The following is an 18,065-nucleotide window of genomic DNA, read 5'->3' on the forward strand; positions in this document are numbered from 1 at the left end:
TGGTAGTATTTTAAGTAGATTCAATGAGTTTAGAGCTTCATGGACTTATCAACAGGTTTGTTAACTTTCCTTAGTTCTCAACACAGAAAAGCCAAAAAACAACACTGATTGTCATCAGTAGCTTCATGCTGTTATTATTGCTCGCTCCCTACTCTTGACTCGTACATATCAAGTTTGTCGAATTTTTAACAAAACAAGCAAACGAAAAAAAAGTGAACTGCAGGGAAGAAACTTACCTGCATGTGTTCTCGAGCAAGACTGCCTTCAACTAATCTTGACTTGTGACTTTGTTCATGTCACTTAACGTTAAGTTAAAGTAATTCTTTCAGCATATGTTGGAAAAATATGGTTGTTTAAAGTTATTATAAGAAAAAAAGTATTATAATACGAAAGCTCCACATTACAAACTATAATAAATGGACTTTTATTTGTCCTTTTTTGTTTGATTAACTTTTTTATTATTATTTAGTCACTTTAAACAAAAAACAATAGGATACTACAGATCTGCCAGTTTTCCGCATGAAATGCTCCTCTACCTGATGAAGCAAGCAAACATTTTTGCTGCAAATAAACTTCTGGTGTAGACCAAAATCAGTATCCTTTTAAAATAAGCTGAAAATCACAGCTAGTAGACAGATGTGAGACAAGTAAATCTCATAAAAACAGTTTGATAGACAAAAACAATACAGGTTACACATAATTGGATGCATATTATATTTATTTTTCAATATGCATATTAAATATTAACCTTTTTTTATACCTTAGATTCCCTTGGCATCTCAAGTTTCAGGGCAATCATTAAAACAACCATCTTTAAAGAAAAGGAATAAACTCAAACATTTCAGTGCAAAGTGCTCAAGCCAAGTTCATTAAAACAACATACGATCCTGTCTCCGAGTTTAAAAATGAATTAGTTGACATGTATAAATAAAAGAAAACGAAAACAAGTCTGGCAACTGTCCATAATAACTGAACTGATGTTACAAGAACAAACCCCTTTTTTTTCCAGTGTAAGTTCCCTTGGTTTGCAGCAAAGCATCAACTTACAAATTCTCACTTCATATACATATATTAATATGAACATTTTGTGTATTTTAATATAATCTTGTTACAGTTTCTACAAGAGGTCCATATGAATTAAATATTATATTAGGTGAACTTCTGTGATTTAGAGGTTTAGGATTACTCGGGATTTCTGCGTATTATCCACATACAATCTGTTGATATTGTCAGGGTTTTATAGATAATGTTGGCTCATTTTGGAGATTATCATTACTCCAAAATTTGCAATGCACTCACACGTACACCTTGTTATCACCAGAGGACACTATTGGCATAAATGTCAAGTCATACGCAGGAACCCTGAGTACTGTGCGTGTGACCTTGCCTAAGCATAGGCAGACGCAAACTTGTTTGTTGTTTAGTTTCAGTCAAATGATTGCTCCACAGTCATGCTCATTCTGAGTGTGTTGAACTCTGGTAGAAAAGGCATCGTCTTTATCTGGCATCATCTCAAAAAAACCAACTCAAACGGCAGATTTTTAGCACACAGACAAAATGTCGTCCACTCACATTCATCCCTAACTTTCACCGCACACTCCATATTCCTCCCCATCCACCCAGCTTTATCTCAATAATGTATTTTTGAAACCTGTCCACTGCATTAATTCACAAATATTTCTGCTCATTCAACCACTCCACTTTGGTGATAACAATTTTCCATTCTTCCTGTAGCATTCCCTAACTGACTTTCTACATGGTATCTAGGATAAGCTTAACATAATTACATTATTAGTAATTACAGCTCTGTCTATGCTCCCTACTTTTCCTTTTAGTGCCCAGTTACCATTTCAACAATTCACAGCTTTACACATCAGTACCAGTCACTCCAACACACAGGTAACCCACACACACTCATCTGAACAAGCACACATCAGAACTGAGGACTATGTATGTCAAATCATCAATGACACAGTGCAGATAAGGTGTGCTGACATTAAAGATGTACATAAAGATTTAGAGAAACAGAAGGAACATGCAGGTGATTCCAGTTGCTGAAATGGAAGTTTAGAGTCTCAGTTTTTGTTATGGTTGGAATTACAGTAAAGTTGACGTGTCTGAAGAGACAGATTCTGGGTGGGGTAAATTTTCAAAGCCTGTTCTTAAACCGCATAATCAGGAGAAAGTCACTTGATGCAAAGAAGATTCAGCAGTTTAGACAATAAGTGGCTATGCTCCAGAAAGAAAACTTTGAGTTTTTAGTAGATGCAAGGGCTGAGTGTGATGCCCACATCTAACACTGAAAATTTATGGACCCTTAGTCTTATCCTCCTACTCCTTCGTGGCCGACTGTCAGCAGTCTGAGACTTCAGAGGTGTTGGAGTCACTGGCAAGTTTCCGACGTTGCCTCACAGATTTCTCCTCATCCTGTAGAGAAGACAGTGTTTTAACCATTTGGTGTAACTTAAATCTAATGCCAAGAGATCCTCCGTTTCTCGCCTGACAAAATCTCATCTTGGACACAAGATATCAAACATAAAATGTCTTAGGAAGGTTTACAGGACCTTGGTACTAGCATGTTTGACATAATAAAGCGTATGGTGACTGTATGTTTCATTGTATTATTTGTAATGTGGAGTGTAATAAACATTGAAGCATTTTAAGGGTCTGAAGATTTGCTGGAGAGCTTTTCATCTAAAGAGGTGAGTTATTATTGTTTCATTGGAGCAAAGACTGGTTGCTGGAGCTCAGAGAATTAAAACTGTAGTGTTACCGTCTGAAAAACTCCATTCTGTCCCCACTCCCCAGGAGAGTGGTCTTCAGGGTACTCTGCTTCATCCTCCTCTTCCTCCCCTTCTTCCTCTCTTACTGTGTCCATTCCATCTTCCTCATATTCTGTCAGACAGTCCGACTCCTCCGCTGATCAGAAAGATTTAGAGGAGATATTATAGAAAGAAATTATTGAGACTGACCCATCCATTTAAGGTGGCACTCATAAAATATCAGGAACATCCCCTATTATATTCAAGAAAAGAGACAAGGATACAATTCCTTATTTATCAGACTTATTGAATTGTACGTTGTCACAAAGGAGAATGCTGTAAGCTCTGTCTTTACTATTCTACATCAGAAGGAAAATATATTCCAACAAAACATCAAGAGCAACTCTTTCTAGACAATAATGAATTAGTAATTATTTACCTTCTGCAGCAAGGTAGCTTTGGACTGGCTCTATCCTCGATACAATCTCTGCAAGATCAGTGAAGTCAGCTCCTGGACACGTGTAGGACTAATGGACAACATGTTATTATTAGTATTACATATAGAACTTCTAGGTTCACCTTTAAAGACACGAGTTACAGCAGCCATGTAAGATAGGATTAATAGTTTAAGTGTGCGTATGTGCCCTTCTCACATCTGTTCTCTTGCTGTCATTGTAGTCGGCTGAACGATGGTCTTTCAGCATGTTCTCGATGATGTCACCCCGAGCCCAGCCAGTGAACACTAACTTGCCGTGCTGAAAGCCCACATCCTGCAATACACAGTAGTTCAAATGAAAGCTGTAAGTGTTTAGAAACAGACGAACTGATTTAAATTCAGACTGAAACACTGATGGATCCTGTGGTGTATTTAGAGTAATAATAAACATTTATATTTGCACTATGGGATGTTAAACCAACAGTTGACTAATTAAAGCTGTGATAGCTTTTCTTATGTTGCAATATACTATCTAAAGCTAGTAGCTTTACTTAAAAAAAACATTTAAAAAATTAGCTGTCGATTCCATTTTCAAAGAAGCCCACATTGTTTTCCAGTATAAACAGAAACCAAAGTAGTACTTCTCCCTTTTTTGCCCAAATAATCAGATGATAGACACACGAATTTTAAAGCTGATCCATAATATGAGACTAGGGATTTACACAACTGTACTTGATGGGTTTAGATTTTATTATTGTCATTTGTATTAGGAAATATTTAACCATATATGCTTAGAGGTGTATAATCAATTGTGTAGTGATAGGATGTGTGATCGTACTTGTTTTTCAGATTCTCACCCTTCAAAGAGATTACACCCATTTTGGAAGTAGCCTGATTTCAGGTTCACACAAATAAAGTGTATTTTTGTGCAATTAAAAACCCCATACTGGGTAAGTAACTCACATAGATCTCATCAAACTTGCCAAAGTCCATGGTCTTGAAGCGGTCAATGGGTGGTCTGATGTACTCACAGTAGGCACTCTTCTTAACCACTTCTAACTGTCGCACGCACGACACATAGGCCAACCGTGACTGGATCTCTGCCATGTCCGGCACCTACAGAAGGGAGTATCATAGATCTTTATTCAGACAACACACTACCAGATTTCACAATAAATAAATAAAGATGAATCTGCTGATTCCATAGCAGAATTGGATATGCTACACATTGATCAGATGGACTCAAAAGGTACCACTGCCTCATACTGCCAACCCATAAAAGGCTTTTTCCCAGAAAAATCTTTCATAGAAAAATTTTGGCACCCTCTAAGAAAGTTTTAGCTCGAGCCAAATAGAAACATTTGGAACCAGTATTGTTGGACTCCACTTACTCAGTTACAAAAGACATTTATGTTAGCCCAATCTAAGACAGGAAAACTCCTGCATCCAGTACCTTTACTTTCTCTGCCCAGGGATTGATCCGTTTCCACAGCAACCACCAGCCCGACAGGCAATCGCCATAGTTACACAAGTCAGTCTCATCTTGACTACCCACGTCAATGGCAATGACTGTTCTGGCACCCGTGTTCCTCGCAATGTCCGCTGTCAGACGTTTAACACCAGTTTTTTCACACACAAGCACACAATCACGCAGACGAACGACCATAGCGTCACAAAATCCGGCAGCAGAGATGATAAGACAATAAATACGGTGTTAATAAGTTTGTTTCAGGTTTGCCTCCAGAAACCTTCATTTTTAGAGGCTCAGTGTTCTAACAGACGTACACCACAAAAACACAAAACTTTTAAGACATACAAGTTGTAAGCTCACTTCAGAGAATTTACAGCCAATTAAATGAGATGTATATATGTAAACTATACATATTTCCTGGCCAAATAGCGCAGGGCCTTTTTTATCCCCTTATTAAAAGGAGCTTTGCAATAGTAGGCATTTTTGTGGTGTTGAGTCTGTGGAAGACAACCCACAAGCCTGAAACACTGATCCAGCACCCCAAGAACAACTTTAAAAGCAGCTACACAGAAGGCAGAGTGAAACAAACAAACACAGGATGTTAATTTGACAAAGTTCCCTTCCACTGGATCAATCTTTTGGGCCCAGGCAGCACCATATTTCACAAAGCATTAGCCGGGACACAATGAGAAATGATTTAAATGCAGAGCAGAAAACTGCAATAGGCCAGTCTCATTGTGAAATATGGTTCTGTTTCTTCAGTACAGAGGATATTTTTTTTATTATAAATACATCAACCCAGACTCAGGGGAATTTTCACCGCCACATCAAAATGAAAACTATGTAGTATGCATCTCAATTGTCATCATCATCGCACAAACATTTCAGGAATATGTACCTTTGGCTCTGTGCAGTTGCTTTTAAGCAATGATCATCCATTTACTAGTCTGCAGACAAAAAAAGTTGTTCCCCTGAGTCTGAACACACACCACTGATTTTTCCTCTTGTTGAAAGCACGTGACAAAAAAAACTTACGTTTTATTCTTACAGCTTAAACAGAAACCTCACCAGGCAGCTTTTTGGGTTTGTTTTAATGTAAACTTGCCTGAAGTAGTTAATTTTGAAAATGTGTGGAACATTTGTATGATTATAATACCAATTAAGATTTTGCTGCAAGCCTGTTAAAAATATTATTGCCAATCATACAACAGTTTCAACATGAGAAGAATCAGAATGTAATCTCAAAGCAGACTGGCGTCTTATGCATGGCGGTTTTGATGTCAGAAGAGGATTTGTTTCCATTTCTTCAAATGTATATTTACTAGAAACTTCTCTCCAACATTTTTAATTCTATCCCTATCTGACACCAGGCTGCTTCACATACAAATACATCCCCACTGTTTAATGCAATATTTCCTAGTTGTAGAAAAAGCCTTGTATTTATATAAAATTTAAATAAACTTTAAACGTTGCATTTCTTCCCCCATCTGGCAAACCAGGTTACTTCAGCGATTGATTTAAAGTATAGTTTGTTTTAATCTGGGCTTTTCAGTCCACTGATTTGAATTTTCTCATTATATAAATTTGAACCGGCTTAATATTCAGATGGGGAAAGCTCAGCAATACCACAGGACTTTCCTCCATTAACATTAAGCATTCATCCACTTACTTAAAAACACAACCTCTTAATATTGCTAACCTAAAAACCACCATTCAAAGCATCCCCCCATCACCATCCCACCTTCCCCCTCCTCTGGGAGACAGGAGTTGGATAGAAATTAAGGACTGGATTGGTTCGGGGTGGGGTGAGGTGGGGAGCAGGGGGTTACCACCTATACTTGCCTGGCAGGTTGTTGATGTAGCCACCATCCATTAGCAAGTTGCCATCTTTGGGGTCGCAGAGAGGCGGCAGGTACCCTGAGAGGGTCATGCTCGCCCGTACATAGCGCCACAGTGAGCCTGGCACACCAAGGAGGGAAGGAGGGAGGAGGAAGGGGGGGATAACATCTCAATAATGTTTGCTATACGTTTCAGATTAGTGTCGACACAGACCGCAATCCAAACACCAGAGCGAGGTCGGACAAAAGAAGGTAGTCGATCCCTGCAAAGGCTAGGACTGTCGTTCTGCCTACCTTTAAACTCTGCTGTAAACCACTGCAAACCTCATTACCTTGCACATAGATCCTGTGTGGCTTGTGCAAAAGGTAAAAAAGTAAATGGCAACCATCACAGAGAATCAAGGTTGTTTCATCTCCAAACTATGTCCCAAAAACAGTGCTTGACTGCATATGATCCTCCTTTATAAGTTCCTCAAAATCTACAGACCTATTGCAACGTTAGTGAATAAACCAAAGCAGTAGAATCCAATTTTACTCCTATTGCCAACTGTGTGTAGGGACGGAGCAGTAGTAGATGTTGATGTGACAATGTTTGGAGATTTTTCAGAGTGAATATTACAGGGAAGCAACCAGCCTACTCTGTCCTGCAGTACAGCTCAGTGTCAGCAGAGGGCAGGAGCAGACAAAGTGCTGCATGGGTTGGAAGGATAAGGAGCACCACAGAGAAAAGTGAGGGGTGCTACTATGCATAGAGAATATGTGAATGCTTGAACAGAATTACATTACTGAAATGTGACTTCTGAAAAAACACCACTTGCAGATTTTCATCCCTGTTGATTGTTTGTCATTTTAAGGGCTTCGTTGACTGTGTATAAGAGGTGCAATGTGCAACAGCAAGATCCAGAACACATATTTTCTAATAATAATAATAATAATAATAATAATAATAATAATGATATTTGTCATCAATATATATTTATGAAAGATATAAAGATGGGATGGCTTTAACTAACATACTGGCATGCATAAAAAAGCAAGCAAAGCCAGGGGAGAGGACAACAGCTGGATAGGAGGGATTGAACATGCTCCTGTAGGCAGAGATGACTGAAATAAAATAGAAGCAGGGAATCAAATTGCATTTCAGTCCATTTGACATACACATTTAGGTGAATTGGAACACACAGTGATTTACATGTGATGTCAACATCTCATGTAGATTGCAGCCGTTCACCATCTCGTCAGTTCAACACTGAATACTGTCTGTTCTCTATACTTGATCTCGAGCTGATAAATCTGCCAACATCTAAATTAATTGAGGTTGACTTCAATTGAAAATGACAAAGAAGAAAGAAAAAAAGCCAAGTACAGTGGTGCATGAAGACATGCCTCAACCTTAATGTCACAGGAGAAGTGTGAGTTTCAGCAAATAGATGTGTTCAGATGAAGCCTGATGATCATGCAGCTCTCTATGACCGACAGATATCCAAACATGCATGGAGAAATCCTGAGACTGAATAAACACAGTGGAGTTCAGTGGGTTTCGTGATTTTTTTTTTTAGGTGACACTAAGCTAAATGGATAAAACGTGTTCTCTGTGTGAATAACAAAGTCAATGGGAGAGACGGTATGATGCAATCTGGGCTTTAAGATATATGTAGGATGTAGTCTTTCCTTCCAAACCATGGGCTCCCAATATCCACCAAGTCAAGGTGGGGTTAGTTACATTGAGAACTTGGGAGGGAGACGAAAGAAGAGGGTAGCTGGGTGGTTGATTGTCGATTTGGGGATGGAGGCGGGAGGGGGGAGGTTTTGGTGAGCGGGTGTTTAAAATCTGACCTGGGACATTGTTAACATAGCAACCATCCACAAGCAAGTGGCCATCCTTGGGGTCGCACAGGGGAGGTAAATAGGGGGTGTAGGAGGCGCTGGCTCTAACATAGCGCCAGACACAACCTGTCAGGAAATGGAGATGGAAAAGGAGCAACACATCAAATATGGGCCAGACTCCACATCACAGATGGGGTAAAAGAAATATGAAGGAGAGTAAAAGAAAGAAAGGAGAAGAATAAAGAGAGAGAGAGAGCGAGGAACATGGAGAAAGAAATGCCTGCAAGATAGTGAGGAAACTGAAAGTAGCCGCAAGTAGCTAAAAAGAGAAATGGGAGTATAATCTCATCAAAATTACTTTTATATGCCTGTGATTTTAAGAAAATATTGCAAATTCTAATATGATCCACCTTTTATATAGAGAGCTAAACTGCAGGAGTACTCTATAAACCTTTTAAATGTAACTATTTGAGGGAAAAGAGGTTACCTCAGAGCTTTGTTCAGAATACTAACAGGATATCAAAATATTTGTGAAGTAAAATTTAATTCAAGGAACAGAATATGATCTGACATGAACAGTTTATTTTTAGGATAAATATTAAAAGCCAGTGGTGATGTAAATGAAAGAAAATGAAGGAGAAAGAACAAAGTATCAGAGAACAAATTTGAAAAGAAAATAAAGAACAGTGATGCTATCTGATGTGTTCATTAAGCATGTCAGAGAAATAGTATTAGCACTGTTAGATGACTGGTTCATCCAGCAAGGTGCGATAAAGACAAGAAGACAAGGGATAACTGTAAGAGACATGAGATGAACAGACAGAAACAAGGAAAGAGAGACAGACAGAGAGTCTTAGGCCTCCAACTAAAGCTTCTAAAAAATATAAAAAGGGAAAAAAATCCTAGGTAATTTTTCTGTAAAAGATTTGCAATTTCTATTTAGCTTCATATCATTCTTAAATTTGTGCCTTGGCTGTGTTCCTCACTGGATAAAAACCAAAGTAAGTAATTCAAACTCTCTGCCTTACAACAACCATCAAAATGACAGTTATTATTTCCTTTCAGTGACTCAGAGTGACATATTCACAATAGCACCAAGCTAGAAATGCTGGACAAAAGCAAACCAAAAAAACCAAAACCAAAGAAAGCACAGAATGGAGATGAAGGAGTGATGGATGCAACATGGGATGGAAACCACTAAAAGACAATGCGGTAAATGGTAAGTTAAAGTGTTCTGGATCCTACATGTTGACATGGGAGAAGATTCAGTATTCTGAGGTGAGTGACTACACAGGTTATTTTGTCTTTGTTGTAAACTATAAATGAGCATATCTGTAATGTCTCTCCATGCTCAGAAAGACCAGACATAAAGTTATATATGAAGTGAATTCGGGGAGTTTTAAACATAAATTGGATTGACACTAAACAATGAAAAAGCTACAGGTTTGTTTGTTTTTTATATTAGCACATGGCGATAGTAAGAAAGGAAAATCCAGATATAGAAGAGAGAGGAAGAAAGAAAGAATGAAATTTAAGTAGGCACATGATAAGAGGCAAAAGATGGCAACAATGAAACCAAGTAAGAAGGCGTAACTCTAGCAGTTAGTTCATCCACATGCCAAGATGCAAACATAAGCATTCAGCGTGCTTAGCTGCAGGACTGAGACCTGAAAGCTTATGAACTCCTCAAATCCAGCAATCAGCCAGTTAATAATTCAAAACACTGATTTTACGTCAAAGACTACAATAACTTCATTTAATGTACAAGACTGAATATTAGAAACGAGCATTAAACAGAAAATGGTAAACTGGATTTGAGGGTTGTTTTTTCCACACACAGTCGTTTTAGATTGCAGAGATTCATTTTGGCTATTGTTAGTGATGGTGCATTTTTAAGCAAGTCAAAAAGAACACACATCTCAGCAAATACACAGACAAGCATCAAAACATACGTCCTTTCTTTTGTACATACTTAGCAAAATCTCTTTCTAACACTTTAATGGAGGCATACTCCAAACAAGGTTGAAACTGGCATGTTTTTTGTAGGAACAAATAAATGGGTTTGCAAACGAAAGGCTACATGTTCCTTTGATAACTGCACTGTAATCACATATTCAAACATTTTTAATTATCCAATCTAGTATTTCTCCCTGTCTCATATATTTTTGATATGAGGAACTTAAACCTGCTTTCAGAATAACTTTAAGTATCCTCCCACGGGTAGTGGACACAGTAAAAGCAGGCCTCTGTTTTGCCCATTTCCAGATGCACGCCTTGGATGCTGTTCTAGTAGTTTTGCATAATTTACAGTTCAAAAGAAGAAGTGGCTCACAGGGATGACTTTTACATGTACTGACCTCATTACTGGAAATTATGTCCCTATATATGAGAGAAGGTACAGAGAAGCATCATAGCCTCCCCCCCTTAATCAAATATACAATTTGCCACCTACACATATATCCACCATATTAGTATTTGTCTATGTGGAGATTGCAAACACACCAGTTCAGTTTAGTTTGGTGTACATCCACCTCCAACCTTACATCTGAGACTTCTGAGAACATGCAATCCTGCCACTCTCATAATGCATTAGCCAGCTAAATGCTTGTTTGTGGCATCAGCTTAAGCCTAAACGTACAACATTTACAGATTTGCCATCTAGAGAATACGAGACATTATAATCCCTTTAGTACCTCGTGACACTTGACTGAGTAGAACAACATGCCAGTATATTCACTTAGATAAGAGCTTTGATCACTGTACCATATTATTTCTGACTGACTGCTGCAACCATTTAATTACATATGAAACCAATTTCACACATTAGTTTTCTGTCATTCAGGGCAGTAAAAATGGATTAAGTTGGGTTAAATTTAAAAAGAAGCAACTGTTCATTTCCACTTACATGTATGCATGAATGTGAACTATTCTTAAATCTTAGTAAATGTACTCCATGTAAACATAATGTGAAATACAAACGTACTGTAGTAATCTCGACTAAATTTTAAGCTAATAAAATGCTACAGGGGTAACGACCCCTGCGGTTAGAACAGCGCTCACTTACCATCCTGATGAACACGCATAGCTGAGGCCGTGATGTCAGTGGTGACGTTGAAGTACGGCAGCCACAGGTCCTGAGAAAACATTTTATTTCAAAGTTAATGATAGAAAAAAAACAAAACCCTCTTGTCTTATGGCAATGTTGTTGCAATAGGGAAAAAACATTTTGTACCACAGTCCCACCTCTATTTGCTTGTCCTGAAACACTTTATAGATGCTGGTGTTAAAGGCAGAGCCAGAGAACATGGAGGTGATGGGATAGGTAAGATCCAGAACTGTTTTAAACACCGAATTCATTGCCTGTTAAACAAAGAATTGCAGGGAATTAGTAGATGTTTGTCAGATTTTTGTGAAAAACTAAATTGTCATCAGATATGACCAAAAAAATGATTGCGTTGATAGTCCTAGATGTGTGTGCTCTACCTTAGACCACTCTCTTGCTCTCTGTTTTGTTCTAACAGCACTCCTTTCTTCTGCATAAAGGGCACCGATGAAAGAGCCAATTGAGGTTCCACCCACTATGTCAATAGGAATCCCTGCTTCCTCCATAGCTTTAATTACACCGACATGAGAGCAGCCTCTGTAAGAGGGAGACAATTTGTCTGAAAACAAGCAAGTACGCACGATGCAGAGTACATTTACAACATCAGTATTTGAAATGGCTTTTAGACTAAAAGACAGACACATTTTCCTAATGCTGCTTTACTCTGTATACAGGCACAGCATAGTGTTTCCACATTAGAAATCCTTCCATACATTACCACACAGACATTAACTGCACATTAGTTTAGTACTGCTGAACGTTTGTGAACTTTATTGGTGCAGAAAGTCTCATCGACTTTGCTCACCTAGCACCGCCACCTCCAAGCACGAGAGCAATGCTGTTTCCAGTGAGGACTCGGGCCAGCCGAGAGAAGTCACTATGTCTGTCTGCCGTTTTCTCAAATACCTTCTCATACACCTCCCTCTGCACAAGCACAGGAAGAAAAACACACAAAAATAAATACAGGGGTTACATTTTATTATGTGTAACAATATTATCAAAATATTACAATTGCTGTTATGTTGAACAGTAAATAGGGCTGGATGAGGTTGCTTTAAAAAAAACAACAACACTCAAGCAAAATTTTAATGAATGAAATGATGCAAAAAACAACAACCCCCCCCCCCCCAAAAAAAAAAACAAAAAAAAAAAAAACAGTGAGGCCTCCCCAAAGTGACAGGGGAGTGCTTTACCAACTAAACCTTCTATGATGTTTCCAACATGAAGTGCATACTGGCAGCTGTAACCGAGTTACAAAAAGTTTTAGTGTGAGAGCTATCCTAATGGTGTGTCTTGTGGCTGGAGTGCCAGAAAAAGAAATTACTCTTCAAGAGAGTCAGGAGGTCTGGCTAGTATTTAACAATGCGAAAAGCTGCAGATGTGAAAGGGTAATGTGTGTGCACGTGCCCTAATTAGCAAAAAGCAGAGAACTGTGTATTGTTTACTGTTAAAATGTGAGGCTCAAACCCATGTGGACTGTAGTTAATATCAATCTAGCATACTCAATATTCAAAACAAGGCTTTTATATTCTCCTAGAATATTGTACCTTCTAGAAATTATGGTACTGATATCTCTGCCATTCTGTCCACCCCTAAATGTAAATAAACTGAAAGCATCTAAAAATCCTATAAAAAAAATTGACTCTGTACCAGTTTGCTGGGACCTCGTCTGGAGAAGACCCTCCGGGGACACTTGAGGTGAAGATGCCCTGAGCACCAGCTGCGCATGTTGAGCCACTCGACTGTCCTGGAAGGTCCAGGTCCATCTTCTCTGTGCAAAAGGACCAACTGTTTCAAAGCTCGCACTGCTGTGTTTTCCAGCATCTGCTCCAACTGAAGGAAGACGAGACAGTTAAAGTTATCTGTTGCCATTAGATTTCTTCTCTTCCCAGCTCTTTTCCCACACACACACACACACACACACACACACTTCTCCTAGTGTAGGTTCCTGGTCCCCAAGACCAACAATGAGGATGCAGTCAGCCTGTCGGATGCAGCGCTGTGTCCATGGGGTCATGCTGTTGTCTGTCTGGTAGAGGACAATCCGATTGATGTCCTCCTGCTGGGCCAGCCAGCCGGAGAGACGATACTCATGGATACTGATGGATAGAGAAGAAAAGCAGAGACACAGACAACGACTTGGAGGTATGAAAAGTAGCAGAAGTAATTTGTTTACATTTTAATACATTATAGGTATGCAACACGAACCACGCCTACAGCATTTATAGCACTTATTTGCAATGCCTATCTCTACAAAAATACAAAACTCAGTAACATCTAAACAAGTAAGGAAAAAATAACACACACACTAAATGCATAGCTTCAAGTAAAGCCCAAGCAACAAGAAAAAAGGGTTTGTGATACAGACAAGATTCTTTGATTATCAGACTGACCTGTCCAAAGCCGAAGCACCCAGACGTTCTCTAATTATGTCACTGGTTAAAAGTAATGTAGGTCCTACAAGAGTCAAACAAATTGTATATCACAAAAAAGTAAAGAACTTGTGCGTTTGTTTGTCGACCTGCTTTAATTTAAAGACACAGCTACACAGAAGTCAAGCAATCCCACTAAAAAAAGGATTTTTACGAACAAAACTGAAATGTGTGGGTTTACCAATGGCACTAAGTGCATGGCTGAGCTCTAGGTTGAATGCATTGATTGGCACTTCATCACAAACAGGCAGCACTGCGACAGTGGAGAGGTTGCTTGCTGGGTTGGTGACATCAGCACTTGTTGTCATGCTGGGAAGACTGAGGGCTGAACCTAAAAGATTAAAACAGTGAACAAATGGAGTGAATGAGAAACTGAAGGCTGTAAAAGCACAGCTGGCTGGTGAGGAAGCACGCATGTGTGTGTTACTGCCCTCACTAGTCAATACTTGAATCAACAAAATGAACTAGACTATGTCAAGATAAATTAGCATTCAACTACATGACCAGAGTGACGCATAACGCCATCCTGCACAGGCGTGGGGGGCGTTACCCTGAAAAGAATATAACACTCCTAACTTTAGCAACACTAATCAAACTAGCATGACAAACTAAATCTGTATGTGCAACCACATGTCCCAGTGATGACGTGCAATAATAACAGTAGTATATGTGTGTATGTCTCGGCAACATCTGCAATATTTAGAATACCATTTAATTTTTGAATAAAGTGAATAATGGTCTCATGTGGTTCTGCATTAGTTCTCAACCTTGCTCATTAGCGCATGCTCATTTCATTAAATCTGGTCACCTGATCTTTTTTTGGTTTTTTTCTTCTCCTCAATTTACTGGACTTACCAGAGAATGGCCCACGACCCTGCTGCAGATTTCCCAGAATCTTCTGACCCAACAAGTGGATCAACCTTGTCACCACCTAAACACAACAGTAGAGAAAATTGAAAAGAAACTATGTTATTATAGTACATTAATAACATAAAAAGCCACTTAATAGTACTTCAAGGACAAAGTCACAGACCTGTGGATATCGTCGCTTGATGTTGTTAAGGGTTCCCTCGGGCAGTTTAACCAGCTCAGTGTCTCTCACAGCATGGACCGTTGTGGCTCTTGGCTGTTTGGTCAGCGCCTCTACCTGATACATAGTTAGATTGGATTAGTCCCTCACTTAAAACTTAAAAAAAAAAAAAGAAATGAGAAGAAATCTAATCGAAATTTTCCAGATGTGGAAAAATGCAGCACACTGCTCTAGTCCCAATCCTAGCTCAGGACCACAGCTGTTTTTAACTTAATAGTCTTGAGCTTATTTTACTAATTAGTATCTATTCACACATGGGTAGGATGAGACAAAAATGCCTTGTTCTCACCACTCCAATGAGTTCTCCTCTACCGTATTCCCCCACCAGTTCTTTCTTGCCGTTCGCCTTACGGATGACTGAACGCAGACGTCCATTCAGAACAATGTAGGTGCAGTCTGACTTGTCATCCTGTCTGTTGATGCGTAGATTACAGGAAGAAAAAGCATATTTTACATTTACCGTTATAATTATGACTGAATAATAAGAAATGTAACAGGATGACCAAGTATTGTTTTCACATAGATGCAAAGATTGTTTTCATTTCTTTGTCTAAGTAAAGACGAGAGCAGAGTACCTGTAGAGGGCTCTGCCAGCTTCTACAGCCATCCAATCAATGGCAAAGTCCATCTGCCTGACAAAAGGAGACATCCGGATTGCAACCGTGTGGGCTGCACTCAGCACCACGCTGGGCTGCTCCCTCATGATCCTGCAGGGGGAAGCATATAACAGAAAGAGTGAGAACAAATACTGAATAATTCACACTGGAATATGGTCAAAAGTAGAGAGATATAACTCAAAACTGGGAGATTACTTTAGAAAAGAATACTAAAAGTTTACTTTTTTATATTTTAAGCTTTCATATTCTCTGGATGTATGTATGAATTTCACAAGCTGGCTTTTTCTTATTTATTCAGGTGATACAAGCTTTGTGTAAATGTGTATGCATGTTTGTTTTTGTTTTTAACTCAATTTAGCTTCAGTTAGCTTTCAGAGTGGGTTTGCTCATTTCAGTTCTTACTGTTTGAAAATGTTTAGTTTTAGTTTAGTGTTTATTAGTTTCAGTTGTTTTAGTGTTTTTAATTATTAATGTATGGAGCGCAAATGGTAGAGGCAAAATTTAGGAAAATCAGCACACGTATTATAATAATTAAAAAAAGAAAAAGAAGAAGAAAAAAGCAGGCGTTTTTGAAAGCAGGTGAATCGCATTCAAATTCTCAATCAACATGTCCATCGGTGCCTCATCGGCAAGTTGTGATAACAAATTTTATAAAATTAACAGATGCTAAAACTAAGGGTATTTCTCCCATATTTTTATTGTATTTTAATTAGTTTTTATTTGTTTCAGATGGTTTACAAAAATGTCGTTTTTAAATTAACCTCCTGGGACCTGACATCTGCATATGGGGACATCACATTTTGGGTTGTCTAGACCACAATACTAAATTTTGCTCTTTCAAATGGCTTTCAAACGGGCCGTATTGCTCAAAGAGGCACAATTGTTGTTTCTCATTTTGCTTTTGTGTTTTGCTGCTGTGTTCAGACACCAAATAAATTTTTTATTATTTTTTTTTTTTTAAATGTAATTTAGAATAACCTTAAATATAAGTGAAAGTGACCTAAAGTTATTTGCATGTCTTGCACTTAAAAGTTTATCCGCACTAAAGCCGTAAGACTCACTCATAGAATTCAGACTTTGAGATCTTCAAATAAGTACAGTCTCGTACAGCCTTGATGGTAAATATAAGGGGTTCTCCAGTGAGTACAGCAAGCTGGCCCACCATCTCTCCCGGATGGGTGACAAACAGACAGACATCCTCCTGCTTGCCGATCATCCGCTGGTAGACGTGCAGACAACCAGACAGGACAAAGTGCAAACTCACGTCCTTTTGAAGTGAAAATAGGAAGGAGGAAAAAAGAAATACAAAGACAAAAATAACTTTTACTGCTGCAGTAATGTACTTTCTTTCTTTACTACATCTAATCTATTTCTGCTTTATTAATGCAATTAAAAGAGTAATTTGTAAGTTTTCAAAAGGTCATAGGGTTTCAGAATGTGTGAAATACCTGGTCTCCCTGTCTTGCTAACACAGCTCCTGCTTTTGCATGGTGCAGAGTCACTCTGCTGTTTAACAGAGATGGGTCCTGCATAACAAAAGGCAGAAAGCAAAGCAAAAGTCAAAAATTTATTGGGCAGTGACAAACGATAAAGCTAAGTGGAAAAAGACAGTAAATGAAATGCTTTTACTCCACTTTGTTGAGCCTCGGAGAAAGATCGTGCTGCAGGCAATGATTTATTTCTTCACTCGCACTTTGATCTAGTTACACAAATTTATTTTAAAAGTTTAAATGTAGCAACACCTGCACAGAGGCACAGATTGCATCAAGTGAATTACACAACCCCCTAAAGCACCACTGAACTCTTGCGTTTATTTTTTGTCATCACAGACTCAGTAACTCTTTCTTTTTCTAAAGCAACAGTCAATCATAAGGAAACCTATTTGCTTGCATTATTTGTCAAAACAAATTGTTCGTCGTATTATGATCACAGCCTGTAGGAGTTTAAACCGGCATAGAACAACAGCAAAATACTATCCTTGAACAATCAAAAAAAGTAAAACGAACCTCAATCCTCATAAGCTTTAGGACCTCCTTCTGACCTTCCTCAAAGAGAGCGGCACTGGATCGATTTGACACGGGTGTAAAAATGTTGTCCACAACTGGCTCTTCCTCTGGATACAGATAGATTCCTGAAGGAACTTCATCTACTGTCACCTTCCTCTCACGCTGTTCCTGTGATATGGACTGTAATAATGTAATAGAATAATCATAATGTAATATGCATACTTTGCCAATTTATAATAGGTGTTCCTGCTGTTAAATCAGGAATTCTAATTCTAAAAAACGTTATCAGAGATACAGCACTACTCTTTTTCCACACTTTCTCAAATATCTTATATTTAGCTTATCTTTAAATATTTTTGGCTTATGAATCATATATTAATTACTTCTTTGTTATTCATTAACTGTGGTCTATACTATTCTCCATTCTAAAATACGTCTGTTTTCTTTAAGTAATTAACCAATGTAATGTATACATATAAGGAG

At 38.4% G+C, this 18,065-nt stretch overlaps 1 protein-coding gene across 5 annotated transcripts in view; it reads right to left on the minus strand.

The window, feature by feature from the left end:
- Positions 1–700: 700 nt before the first annotated feature.
- The window catches only part of pnpla6 (patatin-like phospholipase domain containing 6), a 37,001-nt gene continuing 19,636 nt past the window's right edge, over positions 701–18,065 (minus strand). For 2 of the 5 annotated variants that reach the window (XM_082536406.1, XM_082536404.1), the window contains exons 15-36: positions 17,583–17,762; positions 17,025–17,102; positions 16,638–16,843; positions 15,535–15,666; positions 15,249–15,372; positions 14,903–15,016; positions 14,725–14,800; positions 14,051–14,200; positions 13,831–13,894; positions 13,368–13,536; positions 13,088–13,270; positions 12,243–12,361; positions 11,818–11,974; positions 11,578–11,694; positions 11,399–11,468; positions 6,512–6,628; positions 4,652–4,800; positions 4,162–4,314; positions 3,416–3,532; positions 3,202–3,289; positions 2,774–2,919; positions 701–2,427 (exon numbers count right to left, since the gene is read on the minus strand). In XM_082536406.1, coding sequence (XP_082392532.1) covers positions 2,353–2,427; positions 2,774–2,919; positions 3,202–3,289; positions 3,416–3,532; positions 4,162–4,314; positions 4,652–4,800; positions 6,512–6,628; positions 11,399–11,468; positions 11,578–11,694; positions 11,818–11,974; positions 12,243–12,361; positions 13,088–13,270; positions 13,368–13,536; positions 13,831–13,894; positions 14,051–14,200; positions 14,725–14,800; positions 14,903–15,016; positions 15,249–15,372; positions 15,535–15,666; positions 16,638–16,843; positions 17,025–17,102; positions 17,583–17,762 — 2,784 coding nt within the window. In that variant the 3' untranslated portion in view covers positions 701–2,352. Of the gene's footprint in view, positions 2,428–2,773; positions 2,920–3,201; positions 3,290–3,415; positions 3,533–4,161; positions 4,315–4,651; positions 4,801–6,511; positions 6,629–8,343; positions 8,461–11,398; positions 11,469–11,577; positions 11,695–11,817; positions 11,975–12,242; positions 12,362–13,087; positions 13,271–13,367; positions 13,537–13,830; positions 13,895–14,050; positions 14,201–14,724; positions 14,801–14,902; positions 15,017–15,248; positions 15,373–15,534; positions 15,667–16,637; positions 16,844–17,024; positions 17,103–17,582; positions 17,763–18,065 lie in introns of all 5 variants that reach the window. The other 3 variants (XM_082536408.1, XM_082536405.1, XM_082536407.1) reach the window with 2 other exon arrangements.

This window comes from Aulonocara stuartgranti (genome assembly GCF_965226115.1).
Source record: "Aulonocara stuartgranti genome assembly, chromosome: 6".
Classification (NCBI taxonomy): domain Eukaryota; kingdom Metazoa; phylum Chordata; class Actinopteri; order Cichliformes; family Cichlidae; genus Aulonocara; species Aulonocara stuartgranti.